At 34.1% G+C, this 17,256-nt stretch overlaps 1 protein-coding gene and 1 long non-coding RNA gene across 2 annotated transcripts; one reads left to right on the forward strand and one right to left on the reverse strand.

The window, feature by feature from the left end:
* Window positions 1–6,033: 6,033 nt before the first annotated feature.
* LOC120339370 (melatonin receptor type 1A-like) lies at window positions 6,034–12,174 on the forward strand. Its single transcript, XM_039407478.2, has 9 exons — window positions 6,034–6,273; window positions 6,659–6,855; window positions 7,113–7,199; window positions 8,986–9,078; window positions 9,290–9,394; window positions 9,901–9,996; window positions 10,498–10,668; window positions 11,191–11,338; window positions 11,797–12,174. Exons 1-9 carry the CDS (start codon window positions 6,079–6,081, stop codon window positions 11,881–11,883), a joined length of 1,179 nt encoding a protein of 392 aa, XP_039263412.2. The 5' UTR covers window positions 6,034–6,078; the 3' UTR covers window positions 11,884–12,174.
* A 1,119-nt stretch (window positions 12,175–13,293) lies between these two features.
* LOC120339371 (uncharacterized) lies at window positions 13,294–16,819 on the reverse strand. Its single transcript, XR_005569195.2, has 4 exons — window positions 16,624–16,819; window positions 14,102–14,193; window positions 13,614–13,726; window positions 13,294–13,447 (listed from the first exon to the last, which is right to left on the reverse strand). It is a non-coding gene; the product is annotated as an uncharacterized LOC120339371 (long non-coding RNA).
* Between the last annotated feature and the right edge of the window lie 437 nt (window positions 16,820–17,256).

Consider the following 17,256-nt stretch of genomic DNA (forward strand, 5'->3'; position numbering starts at 1 on the left):
TAACATAAGTTAGTGTCGAAAAAGATTTCACAGCCTTATTGAGCTCTTTCACGCGGTTGGGACCTCAGTTTGAAGAGCCCTGCTTTAAACAAATGTTTAATGACCTTAAAGTGATATAGTAAATCTTAATTCTAAAAGGGTTGCAAAATATAAATATAAAGCAAATCAAAGCTTTTTTTGTTTACTAATCTGTACACAATTTATAAACGTGAATTTTTCTATTTTTGTTTATTATTTGAGACATTTATATATATCTCAGTTTGAAAATATTATCGAGTTATATTTTCAACGCAATTAAAGGTATTATAATAATTTAAAGGACAATGCTAAAATATGAGAACAAAAAATTGATACCGTTAATGTGCGCCATTTGTTGTCGTCGAATGCGATAAGAGGAAAACCACACTGGGTCGCATTTATCAAAAATGTTTAGAATAAGAGGGCACTGTGGAGCTAAGATAAAAATAAAAAAAAATTGCCATTCTAACAAACACTTTCGATTTCAATTACTGGAAATTTGATTAAATTGCTCTATTACTCTGAGAAAACTGTATTTTTATGCTCTAATTATGACAAGAGAACAGTTTAAAAATGTATATTTATAATATACCAGTATGTCTGTTGCTGAGAAAGAGTTCGCCGAAGTAAATCAGCGAAAAATCCAAATAGTAGAGCAATATTTCTAAAAGCTAAATATGTGGGCAGCAACTCGAACCAAACTAGGAGCAGTTTGAGATATGGAGTATTCATCGCAAATACTGATCGTGAATCATGAAAAAAATATTTAAGGGTAAGCCATCGACCTACAAATAAATAAAATTTAAATTTCCGAAATTATTTGCTAGTGCATTCTTAGTTCGATTGGTTCCCCGACAAGCAAATGCCTTAAATGTATCACGACGTGCGAAAAAGGTAAGCTAGTCGCATTAGATATTGCTAATGGCTCATATGAATCATGTACGATATATCTCGATGATAGGTTAGATTTATTAAAAACCATGAAAGTTACAGTTTGTGAGCATGTGAAGTTGACAAATATACGATTTCTACAACAATCAATATTTTCGATTGTCCGTGCTCGTTAAAGAAAGAGATAGCGCTACGGAAGTGTTCCAGGATAGACATTTGTAGGTTGAATCCTCATGTATTGACAAATAGCGTGTAAAAAGCTAATATAAACCGATAAACAACGGAAACAACAATAACAGTGACAAGAGCGCGATTCTCTAATATATGTACACGAAAGTCAGCACGAAGAAGTATCAAATCTTTACAGTACCGGTAGTTTTCTTTATCAATAAACTACTGACTTCGCTGACCGCCAGATCGCTGGAATGCGATCGTAGAACCGCCGAATGTTATGATGACGTCATTACACAAAGCTTCAAAGTGAAAAACGAAGCCAACAGAGCCCACAGAAATGATTGAAATGAATAATAATACTAATAGCCTTCTAGGGCAGATTGCAACGCAATGAGTTTAGTAGTGTACGAGAAAAGCATTTTTTAACAACAACAATATTGACAGCAACAAGAATACTAACAACAACAAAAAATTAACAAAACGATCAATAGGTCCACTTCGTGTATTTCAATTCAAAAACTTGAGGGCACTATTTTATAGCAAAAATATCGGCCAGACTTGGCTCAACAACAAGCGTGAAAGGATGGATTGGAGGACAACACATTGTTGATAATCAGATTGCAATTATTAAACTGGGCATACGTAAGTGACCTCACATATGTACCAAATACTTCCGGTATCATGCAATTGTGCAGAATTTACATCCAATTATATCATTCATAAGCTAATTAGTGTCAAAAGTAGTTTTGAGCTATCGTAGCACAATATTCGCTGAGAATTCAAACTACAATGAAATTCGAGTTTGCAATAATTGAGCAGTAAGGTATAGAAATATTCGTTTAAATATCGTTAACTATAATAGAAGAATACAAATAAGATATTTATCAATGGGCTCCTGTAGAGATCTTATTTTCCCTTTGTACTGGCGACATCTAGCGTAATAGGTAAATTTATAAGAAACATTATTATTCTAAGTGATTCCAGTGTCATACACGCACTATCACAAATAAAAAAAAATTATACATAAATATATTTGTGTTTGTGTGTAGCAAGACTCTCGAATCGCTTGGAATGGATATCTTCACCATTACTACAGCATCCTTGCATTCTATGCCTACGGCTTCACTGACACAAACGCATGGAGAAAGGATAAATAGTTAGTTCTCGCAGAAACCCAATTCATTAGTTGGTTTATTAGTTATTTAGATGTTTTTAGTAAGTTTATTAGTTGTACTTCTGAATAGTATTTTATAGTTGAATAGAGATATCTGCAAAATTGTCCATATCTGTGAAATTAGGTTTTATTGTGTAGAACAGTTGAGGGCAAGGTTTTTGAAGCAAGGGCCAAACTTGCACATCTAGACTGGCGGGCAATGTAAGTGTTAAGCAAAAAGTTACATATTATGAAGAATATGTACTATGTTACAAAAGCAAAAGTGGAAAACTATAATCCTTGCGTGAAATCTCAACAAATTTCGTGAGCTATTTTTCAGTTAAGATTTCAAAATTTGGGTTTAGTCTGGTTGCGGCAGCATCAGCAATTTAGTGAACTTGATGGTTGTTAGTATAAAAGATTCTCATCCGCCCGAACTACCCGCAGTTATTAAACGAGAGTTGGGAAGCACGGACTATATCATTTGAGAAAAGAGGGCAGTTCCTTACTATATGGACATCAAGGCCCAATAACTAATCGAAGTACCTATCGTCTACGCAACTTTCACTGAAATGTGGCGTAATACAGAATTCCCGAAATCAAAACAAATGCTAGTCGTGACAGTCACGCTTGACGGAATAAAAAGTGTTTGGGTAAAATATCGGATCTCCCAGGACAAGAAAAAATAAAATAAAAAACGACTACCCCCATACTTAAGTACTCAAAGTTTAAAATCGATCTGTACGTTGGTCACGGAGAATTGGCGATTTTCCCACCAAAAGGTCGCCCCGGCAACAACAATTTGGCTAACAAGCCAACTACTCGATTTACTATAACTTGATCACAGACTGAGCATTCGTGCGCGCATAATTGTTAGTGTGGCATAGAATTTTAGCGAAGGTTAACTGTGCATGATGTATCACGTTAAAATGATATCACAACATCTTGTGCTGATTTGAGTTGATCTGAATTTGGCTTGAACTTTTGAACGATGACAGTATAATCATTATTTCATTCTGAAAATGTAATAAATTAAAAGAATTTATATATTTTTTTCTTTCAGTGGTAATGGATAAAAACGCACTGTGCGCGAAAAGAATATTACTATGCAGGGGCTCCGTGTTTAATTGGTGGTGCAATTAGATTTCATTTTCAAAAATTCATTTTTTGTTCAAATAATATAATAAAATGTAATAGAAGAAAAGGTATGTGTACCAGGTTAGGGTTAGGCCATAATTGTATTCCGATTTCCTCATTTTAGTTCTATTACGAGTTCGGGGACCGTATGTGTTAAACAAGTAAATATCCCTCTGCTCGCAGGTTTCAGTCCCTCACCATAATTTGATGTAAAATAGGCGAACAAAATTAGTTACCCCCTTATGGGTACACACACATACTTCTGGAGCGTCAAGTAATATAACATGCAGACATTATTTCCATGAAATTAGAGCTTTATTTTTCTACATATCTGTTTACAATGTAGGTGCCAATTATTTTCTGGTGCTGGAACAATCATTTGTCCCTTTAACTTGTAATTTCAATGACATTATTGCTTCCGTAACGCATCACAATTGACTGTACAAGCTAATCACGGTATAGCTACGTGATGCGTTTTCCTCGGCGTCTAAGTTCCCTTCAATTACATTTTACTATTCTATCACGGCGTGACTACATAGTCACCAGTTCATCTGAAAACCAATTACTAATTAGCTTCAGAATATTACTCAATACCTTTATTTTACGTGTAACAAATCGCAACTTCATATACATCAGTGGTTGGATTCAAAATTTTATGAACAGGTTCTCTTTTGTATTAAACTCACTAATAAATAATTAGCTCTTTCAGACAATGTGATTGTCTTTACGTGAGTCACATTAATATGGCACGCTTTACATAAATCAATACATAACTTTCGAAGCATCAAATATAACGGTAGTTGTCAGCTGCGGCGGCCCTTAACCATTTGCTACGCCCGTCTAACGTCTAAAAACAACGTGTTCTCTGATTACCACGACATTCAGGAACGGCCTTGTGCGAGCTCATGTAAACCCCATGAAACCCACCACTGGTTTTCACCGGTTCTGCTGAAAACCTGGATCTTTTGTATAAAGACCCCGCCAAATAAACATCCCCGCCTACGCTCGAAATAAAAAAAATTAATAATTATCCAGTTAGGTTTTGGGTTAGGGTTAGGAATGCGGATGGCACTGAAAATTCAAATTTCAAAATCATTGTTAACACCAGCTGGATAATTACTAATTTGTCATTAAAAAACGTAGCGGAGGTGTTTTTCTCAATTCGGGGGCGGGAGCTTTGTATAAAAGATCCGGAAACCTTTGACTTATTAGCTTCAGAATATTATTCAAAACCTACATCTTACGTGTAACCAAACGATCCTTCACGCATATGCAGTGTCACTTGTCACCGCTAAATTTCTTACGGCTCTTATTTCTAAGACATTAGGAAATAACGAAAGTGGGACAAGGGTGGCAATGATGATTGGGTTACGTTAGTTTGCAATTGAGTTTTAATAATTCTATTAGATAATAGGATCTGAAAATCGAGCGTCATAAATTTATTTTCACAAAACACTTTCTAAATTAATCTTAAATAACTGGTTTTGATAGGGTCCAAGGTACATTGTTATAAGATGTTTTCGCTTTCGTTCTGCAATGAGTTTCTGGGTCAGAATTTTCATTACCACGCGCACTTTCTAATATTACACACTTACCGTCCGTGTGCACCCACGGAATGAAGTTTTCTGTGATTCATGGTTAGACAGAGGTATCAAGAAGGAGGCGCTGACGTGACTCGGTTGATCTACATCGTTACAGGAAGCAACTACATATGAGGTAATAACCGTTACATTGTGTGGAGATATTAGAACGCGCGATTAAAACCGTGTGTTGCTTGTCCTGAAGCTCAGTGTAAATGTCTGTCTCGTGGTGGTAGTGTCTGAGTTCGTTCGATTCGAATTAGGGAATTTTAATATACCTGAGGTAAACAACTCTATAAATGAGGTTTTAGTACCTCAAAATAGGCGGAAATGCTACGTTTTTATATATTTATAAATGACGAATTTATTAATTAAAATAATTTCATCGTGCTTGCGAATATGAGCACAAATGCCAAAGAACGGCGTTTCAAACATAGTTTATGACATTTCTAGGACGAGATATTCACAGAGATTTTATTATATGACCAATTTTATCTTATTATTGGACACGTTTCAAAATTTTGTTGTTATTATTATTATTTGTCTCCATCATTTTTTTTTTTTAAATTGCTTTTCTCTTTGACTACTGGACCAATTGCTTTGAAATTGAGTGAGTAAAGATTAATTTTTTTGCCAGAAGGCTAATACTTTTATTTATTTCTAAATTTCGCATGAAATCTGATATTTCGTCTAAAATTTCGCTGTATTATTTTATCCATGAGAACACTGGCTGTTCGGTTTGATTCTGTAAATTATTTCTACTCGAAATTCGGAATTTGTTGTGGGTACCGGTGGCGTCAACGGTAAATACTGCTTCGCTCTGGTTAACGTGTCCATATATTTGAGCACAGCTCTTTTGTTGGATTTTTTTATCCTAAATCAAGAATTTTGGAAATTTTGTCGAATGTTTTCTACCAGAAGTTGCAATGACCACACTGGCGGAAAACGGTTTGATTATATGTTTCGGAAAGTTTGAGCGTATCTCAATTCTAATACAATATTTCTGTTTAAAGCGAAACTTCCGAACAAAAGCAAGCATCGTTTGTGTAATCGTTAGAGCATATTTGATGTCATAAAAATTGATATCGTTTTGACAGTTTAATTCCTACATTTCATAACTAAACAATGGCAACCGAAGCATCTGGAATGTGGGATTCAACGACTACTTTGGATCCAGGTCCTCATCCCGTAATTATCACTACGACAAAGCACTGGTGGATCCCGCAAGTAGAAATTCCTTTCCTGATATTGATAATACTGGTTGGTTTGATTGGAAACATCAGCATCATCGGCGCGATTGTCCTTGAAAAGAAATTGAAGGTTCAAATTTTATTTTTACATTCATAGTTAATTACAAAATCTTTGCAAAGTGGAATGGGAATGAGATAAGAATAGGCTATATATAATAGAGAAGGATATTATTGCTTATTCGTTCTCGAATTATAGATCTCGCACCGCCGGTTTTAGATGTGTATAATTTCCATCAAGTTTGAGCTCTTGCTGGACATTGGACATGAAGAAAATAATCGTTTTATAAGAATAATTGTGTTTACTGATATTGAGACAATCACTGACATATATATATATCCTTATTTGCATACGTAATAAATCGATATAAATTCGTCAAAATTTGATGAAATCATCAAATTGTGAATTACTCGGACTCATTTCCATTCGTGAACCTAATGTCATGATTTTATTTTAGTTTGTCGGAAATGCATTCATCGTGAATCTTGCAGTCGCTGATTTAATAGTGACTGCTTATGTTGTACCGGGGATTCTCGCCAACGAAATCGCAGACAAGAATCTGTTCTCGCTCGGAGCCTGCAATTTCACTGCACTTATTGTTTCTGTCAGTTGCTTGGCTTCGATGTACAGTCTTATGTGCGTCGCGATCAACAGGTATTGCAATTAAATGTATCATAAATATGTTTTAGTGTAAATAATCGTAAAATGAGATAGAAAATAGTTTTCTATTTATGCCCTAATAAGTTTTATATAAATGTAAGCAAAAATTGCAATATAAGGTTAGTGAAATGTATTATTTATTGATAAAACTGCTTTATATGAATTGTCTATATTCTGAAATCACAGGAGTGCATAGCGTAATTGACGCGATTATAGCACTTGTTAGAGTGTAAATTGTTGTACAATTGCAGATACATTGCCGTGGCGCACAGCAACTGGTATACCGACTTATTTACAAAGAAAAAGGTTGCAATTTTCATTGGAATCGTTTGGATCTGGTAAGCTTCAAATTGTAACTCATTTCAAATCATAAAAAGCACTTTATTATTTTTTTTAAAGTGTTTACAGATTTGTGAAAACTTTCTTCTTCAACTTTTCACCGAGCAATTAGAGGCTATAGTCATCAGGCGCTCGTATATGATTCAACATGGTTATTACTCAATACAAAGTCAAAGGATGTCAGTTAACCATGTATAGATAGACTATTCATATTCTAGAATAATATTTATCGACAGCAGTCGGTCATGCCTAAGCCAACGCCAACCACTAGAAAAATAGATACATGCATACATAATGTACGAGAAATAACAGTATACTGTCATCCCACAATAACATAGCATATTTATCCACGATGCTAACATAATAAAACATTATTACCATTTAAAAAAAAAATAAAACAATGCGTATATTTCAGCTGAAGTATATTGAATTAATCAGTGTTAAATCAATATTTTAATGACTAATTTAATATGTTATGATTTATCAAATGAATACTGACTGGATTTAGTGCTAATAGAAGCATATATATATATATCAATTTACAGTTAACAGATTGGATGACCCTGAATTCAAAATAAGCCGTAGATTGCTAAGTTATTGGAATAGAATAGGATTTGCAGATTTATCCTGGGGGAAAGTAATGCCCATAACACGGCTTAGTTATATGGCGAAACACGCCTCTCGTCCGGTTACCAGTCCATGTAGGGTATGGGATTAGTTAGCCAGTTATTTGTTTCCAGAAGCAGAAACCTGATTCATCGCTACTCGTTATTATATTATGTTTGCAAGTTTGGCCTTAAACGGTGAGTTCGACTTTTTCAAGATCAGCAAAACATCATATCACGATTTTTGTCACCTGCAGCATGTTTGTACAGTCGCGTATGCAAATTTTGCCGCACCCTCGTGAATAATCATTTCCTACTGAATATTGTTTACTTTTTTTGACTGAGCACGATACAGACGATGTTTTCGACTTTCGTCCTGTTTAGTCTTTGGGACAATAGGTAGACGGTATTACTGCAAACGAACAATTTCTGTTGCGCCAGAAAGTAAAACTATATTTAGCAATCGTAGGTTTCGCGTACGTGCAGACCACCACAGCAAAAGTAATTGCTTATAAAGAATAATGTCAAGTTGCTTAAAATAATCCGCCTACTTGAAACTATACGTTTACTAACCAAATGAATCAGTTACAACACGGCATAAACGTTGCAATGCTATTAAGCGTCCCACGGTAGAAATCCGAAACAACACTATTGTAAAGGCAGAAAAGAGATTTTGTTGTGAACGAATGAATTCTACAACCATCCAAACATAGTCACCATAACTAGCGATCGTAAATGAGGACAAAATTGAAAATATTTCAAAATATTTCGTCGACTTAGAAACATAAGTTGACTAATTAAATGACTCAATCAAAAAACGTTAAACTACTAGCACCGTACGAAAGATATCTAGAAGAAATAATATTGAATAACAATATTGTCAAGGAACGAGAAATGATTCTGTGAAATATGACATCTACAAACTTACATATATAATCGCCAAGGCCAGTGGTCCTGAATTAGGAAAAACTTGAAATTACATTCAATGTATTGCGAAATAAGTATGCGTTTATATCCAATTAAATGTGTTTGTCATCCCATAATTTTCACTTTTTTCGTCATTATTCGTTTGTCAAGTTATGCCATTAACATAATTTACATCCTTCAATCATACAACGACAAAAATATTTGATTTTTGTAACTGATATAATGTATAATTAAAAAAATTATATTTTTTCAGGTCATTCGTTTTGTCGATTCCACCAGCTTTTGGTTGGGGTGATTACAAGTATCATGGAAAAATACATATCTGCATGTACGACTGTAACACAAAGTAAGTCTCCTAAATTTCATTCATTTTTGCTTCGCTTTCCAAAATTATAAAGAGCTCGCCCAAAACAAGGGTGATACTTAATGCGACGAACCGAAAATGTACCAAATAGTTTTACATGTAATTTATTCAGTTCCACTACTCTACTGCGTTTAATATAAGTTTTTGATTTTTTATTAACTTTCCCATTTAATTCTTCTTATTTTTTCATCAGATTCTTCGCCTACACAACAACATTCATATCTTTATCTATATTTGTACCATTCACGATTACATGTCTCTGCTATCTTGGAGTTTATCTCGTATTCAACAAAAACAGGCAAGAACTTGAATTTATTTAATATTTACTGGACACGATGTATGTATGTACATATGGATCGTTTAGTTATAATGTTGTTGTTGTTGTTTTCTTCTTTGTTATGAAAAAAATGCTTTTCTTATTAACTACTGGACCAATTGCTTTGAAATTGTCAGTGGTTGAAGATTGTATTTATTGCTAAAAGATGTTACTTTTATTTATTTCAAAATATACTGTGAGTTTTATGGGATTAGTTTATTGTGTTCGATGACGTCATCAAAAACTGCGCATCTTGTGGCGATTTCGCGTTCGCGTTAGTCGTGAAACACTGCGGTACCAGATTGCATAGCCGTACTACTCGTTAGCTTTCGTGCCCATAGATTTGAATATCGCTCTCTTTTTCGTATATATATTCTTAACACTCTACGTGAAACAAAGCCTAGAAAAGTGTATTCTTTTTAGCTGCCGTCTGCAGAAGCGTTTATAGTAGACTACCCTGATATTAATGTCCATTTCAATATTTCTAGATCTCGAGTTCGCAGCATGTCTAATGGAGACAGAAAACGCAGTGGAACCACAATGTCAACTACTGAAACCGGGACCGAAATCAAAAGAAATAAATCGTAAGTGTTTACGTATGATGAATGGGCCTTGACTTATTTTGAGCAAAATGCTGGTGAGCTTGAACGAATAAACAGAAAACGATAATAAAAGTTGTCATGTTATCCGGATTTTTTGAACTTTTAATATATAGACCCCTACCAAGTTTCAATATAATTGACTGCTGCTAAAATCAGGAGAATTATTCAGAATCTGCACTTTGGTGTGTTCGTGATTAGTGTAAACCCCTTTACCGTATGAATTCTTCCTATATATTGGATATATTTAAAACCACAAACGATTTGTGACTTACATGAAAAATATCTCTAAATATTCTATGACTCGCAATGTATGAGCTGTAAGAGCTGTGTCATGTCAGTTATGGGACACTTATATTATTTGTGACACATGAACCGAAAGATGTTTATTTTACTTTAAGAAAATAGCAATATGAATATGCTCGTGACATTAAGTCATCTAAATTTCTCGGTACAGTTTGCATGCTAGTTTTTTTTACATTTTAGGAGAAAGTCTACAAAAAGAGAAAACAACGAAAAACGTCTTGTGGTGACATTGTTTGCTGCTGTGGTTCTGTTTACCATATGTTGGGTTCCGTACGCTCTTATTATTTTGATAAACCATGATGCTCCTGCTATATACAAACGAAGTGCTGCATGGCTTGCTTTTACCAACAGGTAAAGTAATTCTGAATGCATACGGTAGCTCCGCTACAATCACAATAATAACTAACACTGTCAAGATTTTAAAAGTGGTGGGATACATACGCACAGGATTTTTAGATTAGTGAATTATTTTCGTACGTATTACTTTTGGCGTTCCAGAAGTGTGTGTACCAATTTGAAGGTAACTGATTTTGTTTGCCTAATTTACATCAAGTTATGTAAATGAACTGAAACCCGTGAGAAGGAGGTATATTCTCTTGGCTAACACAGTCCCCGAACTCGCGATAGAACTAAAAAAAGGAAAATCGAAATAAAATTATTGGCTAACCCTAACCTGGTACACACACTACGAAATACCTTACCTTCAGGTAGACCTGCAGACATATACTACCATAGTACATCCTCACACTATTCTATTTATATTTACCGGTACTTGCACATACTCATCTACCCAGTCCATATCGACGAGCTTACCCCTAAAGTAATAAAATATATCATCAAGTTCTAATCTCATCTGATATTCTAAATTTATAGTGCAATGAACAGCATACTATACGGCTTGTTGAATCGTAACTTCAGAACAGGATACAAAAAGATGTGGGCAAGAGTATTTTCATGCTGTTCCTGTATTTCAATCTCAAAGAAAATGCTTGGAGAAACATCGGCCACCAAATCAACATCGGTAAGTACACGTATTTGAACTCAAATTCACTTTGTTTCATTTAACTCTTTCATGCTGTACACTTCGCAAGCTTACGTTCACCAAGTAGTTTTGTTGTGATGGATATACAATCGAACGAGCAGAATATACTAGCGGTCACATAAAAAATCTTATTTTGTTAGGAAAAATTAATTGCGTCTTGAATTCACAAATTTTAAAAATAAATCTAAAGAACTATTTTCATACAAATACATAATTGCATTTCATACAAATAAGACATTCCACAATTTAATGGTGATTTGGCAGCGTTCAAAAATTTGCTAAATATTCTAATTTTTTTTTTATCAACGACCCTATACATAGTATACATAACCATTTCGGTTACTTCAGACAGATAAAGGCCGAAAGCCGAAAAATATATCCAAAATATTGAGATGAAAGCGGGCCAAACTTACCTTTGAATATTTTCATTTATGCAGTTTTATTCTTTGTCCAACCACCGAACTACAAAGATGAAATCAGGAATTGTCGTCGATTCCGCCATTCATTCAACTACCGACGTTTAAATAATGAAGCCACCGGGATTGACCGAAAAAGAATACTTTTTGTCAAAACTCATCGTTGAGGATTACTGGTTGTCATTGATTGGGAGTGTCAGCAAGCATTTTTCAAACTTTTTCAACTCCCCAGAGTCGGAGTCATTTAAGTTTTTTTGAACATTTTGCCATTTGCTTATTTTTTATCTTATCATGCCTATATTTAATTAGCTTCATTTGTTTTCTAAATTTTGATTACAATGATCGGATAAGCATGTTAATATACACTTGCATATTAAATTTTATTATTAATAAATGAAATGTATGAAAACATTTTGTTATCGACTTTCACGAAATATCTGGCACAATTGGTTGCATCAACCAACATTTATTTTCTATAAAAAGTTTCCATGGGATTCGTTTTGTATGAAATAAAAATTGCGCACATTCAGCGCAGTTGGGAGTTTGAAGGCTACCGATACTATAGAAAAGTTTTGAAACTCTCAGTGAATGTTATTTTCAGATGAGCTCTGAGCTGGTCATTTAAATGAATTGAAACTGAATAAATTTATTCTAAAATATTCTAAAAAAAACTATTCTATATTAACATAATAATATTCTATAAAACGTTTTTGTCTACTGAATCGATATAAAATGAAAATTCTTGCATATTTAAAACGAAAATTTCATCCATAAATATATATGATTGTTTGTAAAGAATATTAACCAGTCATCCTGGTAACTGTCAGGCTCATTGAATGCAAATCCCCTCAACAAGCATGTGTAAGTCTTTAAATTATTATCATAAGCTTCGACAAAATTTAAAAACAGCCTCTCTCTTGTATCGAACTTACTACGAAAAGCGTATAGGTATAAAAACTAAGATCGGGTTCGCTGATTAGCACGACATCTCGAAAAACGAGATCGCGAGAACCCGCGCAACTCCCTGAATCCCACTATATAATGTTCGTATTGGTTAAAACAAAATTTCAAATCGCTACTGTCTTGTTTTTTGTTTGTTCGGCAAAGGTCGAGGTAGATCCCTGGATTATTTTGTTGAAACCATAATTTTCAAATATAATTCTGACAAATTGCTCTTATCCTTCTTGGGAGTTATTGATGAAACGTGTTTCTTATTGCATGGGAAAACTGACTGAGAGACGGATTATATATTTTCAGTATGTGTCCGGAATACTCATTACAATAAAAAACTCACATGCAATTACATATCTCCCAACTATTCGAAATTCGATTCTAGAAAAATATCATATTCGCTTCAGAAATCATCAGGTATTCAAAAATTTACATTCCTAATTGTGAAAAAATTTGCTTTGCTCATTCACGTGGTTTATTTCTGAAGATAAGATATTTTAATTCGCCGCGTGGGGTTCTTCTGTTCTTGTTTTTTTAAATGGAATTTTCCTATTGGCTGGTATGTCTTATGATGCCTGAATGAGGAATCAAATTACCAAAACAAAACGAAACAATGTATTTTTGTATTTACTTCATATTATATTTATTAATCACTGAAAAACATTTGTTGAGTTGTATACAAGGTATTCCTTCTCTTTGTATGGTGATGATCTTATTGATTCTGCAAAGTAAGAAAGATTTCTCTTTAATGGTTCCACCTAGATATAAAAGTAACTGAAAATAGAATATTTTTCCTTCTAGAAAAATGTATATTACTACTTGTTTCTGATAGCAGGAATAGAAAATTCGAATAATGTTTATTAACAATTGCAACAAAATTCTCTTACTTTTCAGTGCATGAACATTGTTTCGCGCTAATAACAAACACCTTCATAACATGTAGGGCCATAGTCAGGGTCGCAATGTTCGCACCAGTCGCAATCTTCGTCTGTCTCGCAACCTATAAAAAAGTTAAAAGCATAGTAAAGATTTTTGTTTTTATTTATTCTGATATGTGAGAATTTTAATTTTATAAACAACAAATTTTAGAATCGTTCAGTTAAATATCTTATTGCAATCTTGTGGTGATCAAAATATCTAACTTCCTTTTCAGCAAAAGCACGAAAACGATATTTCGCAAGTAGGTGAAAAGTTGTTGTTGGCATGTTTGTGATGGCAGTGCTATTTATCAGGAAATTATCAGCTATTTAATGTAGCAGCTATTTTCACTCGTCCCATTATAGTGAATATATTATTGTTTTATCGTTGAGTTGTAGACTGAACACATTGTTTAAATGTAGTAAATTTACACAGTACAAATTTGAGAAGTTCTAACCATAAGATGTTCCTATTAAAAACACCAATGCAACGGCCAACGCCAACAATGTTGAAAAAAGTTTTTCCATCGCTGTCGACAGGGTGTAGCTCCTTTAGCAAATATAATTAAAAGGATTGAAAAAGCAAAAGGTAATATTTTTATTCTGATCGAGTTACATTCTCTCGTTAAATTTCACCTGATTGGATTTTATTTTTTTTAGGGATATCACTTTGAGGTTAAAACAAAACTGTCGAGATTTATCAAACTTTATGTCATTTGGTACTGTTTCTATAGCTACAATGAAGCCAAAACTATAACTAAAAATTATTATGCGATTTGCAAAAAGAACTGCAGACAACTTGCACTGCGTAGCAGTTAGGCTTGCACGTAATTTACGGATTTACGGAATTACGTAATTATTTGGAGTTACGGAAGGGAAGTTACGAATTACGTAAAGTCGTAATTATTGCATTGAAACGAGCTTTCTTCAAAGCAGTCAATTTCGTCGATTGCGAAAATGAAAGCTCAACAAGTAGAAGAAGTTAGAGTTCCGGTATTCGCAGCCGTTTTTCTCTCTCTTGTTACGTAGGTGAAGGAAGGCATGACGCGTTGCCATTTACTAACCTATTATCAACTTATCTGGCGTGGCCAATGTAAATTATTAACGTAGTTAATGGGGCAAGAACTGAGTAGGGCCGTTTGACGCCAACACACTTGGTTTTAACTTCTCCCGCAACTTAACCGTAGATAAGGGATAGAATTGCGTTGAGACCGATTGACGCCAACACACCTGGTTTCAACTTCTCTCGCATCTTATCTAGCATGGCCATGGCCAATGTACATATAACCGTAGATAGGGGGAAGAATTGTGTTAAGACAGATGGACGCTAACACGCCCGGTTTCAACTTCTTCGGGTGAAATGACTAATGAACGCAGGAGATCAATCTATCAAACATGGTCTATCAAACATTTGTATCCATTTTACTTTTATTTATTATTTACTTGTTCCAGTTTTCCGTTACTTATGGTATATATGTTCCGTTTCTATTTTATTCTATTTTATAGTCACGCGTTTGAATAGTGGGAATTCCCCACCAAGTGTGGATTAGCAATGCTTAACCATTCTTTATTGTTAATATCAACACTTGATATATGAACATGGAATATCATATTATTTTTGGCTGTTTCATTTCAGACTTGGGGTATAAACAGGAAAATATCCATAACCTTTCAACACGACTATCTTGTGAAATTTAACGAAGAGCTTTCGCGACGAATTGGAACCAAATAAGCGAAAAGAGCGATTGATCACTCGCGCCAATACCTCGCCATGATAATTAATGTCGCGCTTATCAAACAACAATATGACGACAAAAGAGAGATTGCGTAATGAACCAAAACGACGGATTCCTCGCGGACCGTTGAAAATTTAACTGCTATCATATATAAATAAATATGAGCCTGTGTGTTTATTCTGTGCGAGATCCATTTTCTATTACAAAATCTTGATGTTCTGTTAACGGTTTTATCGTTATATATCAGTCCGGACTTGGCCTTGCTCATGATGTTTTTCACAATTCCTCTCAATATTTCGGCCATATATGATTAACTGTCTTACCAAATGCGGCAACTTATTTTGATTTATCGTCGACTTGAATACCACCGGCACTCGACCAAACTTTTGTCAATCTTGGCCGATAGGATCGCCGACCTGAGTTAGCAAATAAATGTTGTGAGTGTAAAATAAATGTCACAAAATGCATTGTTTTGCGATATAACTTTGTATTTTCGGAGAAGGCATGTCATATAAGTTCGGTATTTAAATTATACGCAAATAAATAATATTTGATCTAAATTTATCGCAAATAATGTTATAAACATTCAGTCCGCGAAATGATTGAATGTAAAATGAAGCATGGTAATAGGAATATCGTCAATAAGTCGACATCAATAATTATTATCATAAAAATGCTAACAAGGCAGTAATGTCGGATAATGCAGAAAACGCTGCAAAAACAAGTCTTCGTCGCGAGGAAATCGTTGTTGGTTAATAAATTAGAAACCCGTAATTTTTATTCAGTACTCAGGTGGTTTTAAAAAACTATCGCTTCCATAAATATCCGTATACCAGGGTCGGTAATGATAAAATAAAATTGATCGCATAAAAATGGGACGGTTAATTTGCGAAGGTGATAAAGAAAAACCAAAGCTAACACAAAAGATAAAAATCAGAATAAAATTAAGTTGAATTCACTCCTTGATAGTTGTCTTTAACATCTGCCGCAGGCGTGTAGTACTGCCAAGAATAGGAAAACCCAACTTCAATGTCCCATTCGGAAAAAAAGTGGATTCAATTGGTTGTTACGATAGGTTTAAATGCGTGGAAAAATATCGCAATTACGGGGTCATTACGTAATTGATTTTGCCGTAATTACGGAATTGATTTTTGTCAATTACGTGCAAGCCTGGTAGCAGTATCGAAAAGCACGACTGGTACGCCTGTACTTTATATTGCAAATAGCGTGGAAAAAAATTCTACTTTGAATTTGAACGAGACGAAAATGGGTATATTGAAATTCTATCTCGCATTTCCGCGTTGCTGTTGTTCCGCTTCAAACAATGTCTGCTGTTTGCATATTTCAGCATCATTCCAAAGCTTCATAGACGTGTGAGTGCACCAAGTTAGCTTATCAAAGAACGTGATTCTTGAATTAATAAAATTTATAAAATGTGAATAAATTTGTTTGCCAGAAATTTGAAAATATTTTAGGATTATCTGAACAAAAGAATATTGAACAAATATATTATTGAGGAAGAAATTATAAACAATTGGTGGTTTAAAATTAAACCATCAATTAAAGTTCCTAATTAATTTTCAAACGGTCACATCAATCGAAAAACTCGTGAATGTGCTCAAATATAACTACCGGTAAATAACATTTTACCACAAATAAAGGATTTGAGCAAAACTTAAGTTCACCGCAAGTTGAATCAATTTCACTTTATTTTCTATGAAGTTTGTTTATGCGCACTCTGCACTAACTTTAAAGGAAACCAATATAACTAGAATTCGCGCATTAAAACGAAATTGCCAAACAAATTACATAAAAATGACAAAAACAACATATTTCTTCTATGAATTTAACTAGAGTGAACTATTGCTGTACCCGTG

Source organism: Styela clava, chromosome 9, assembly GCF_964204865.1.
Source record: "Styela clava chromosome 9, kaStyClav1.hap1.2, whole genome shotgun sequence".
NCBI lineage: Eukaryota > Metazoa > Chordata > Ascidiacea > Stolidobranchia > Styelidae > Styela > Styela clava.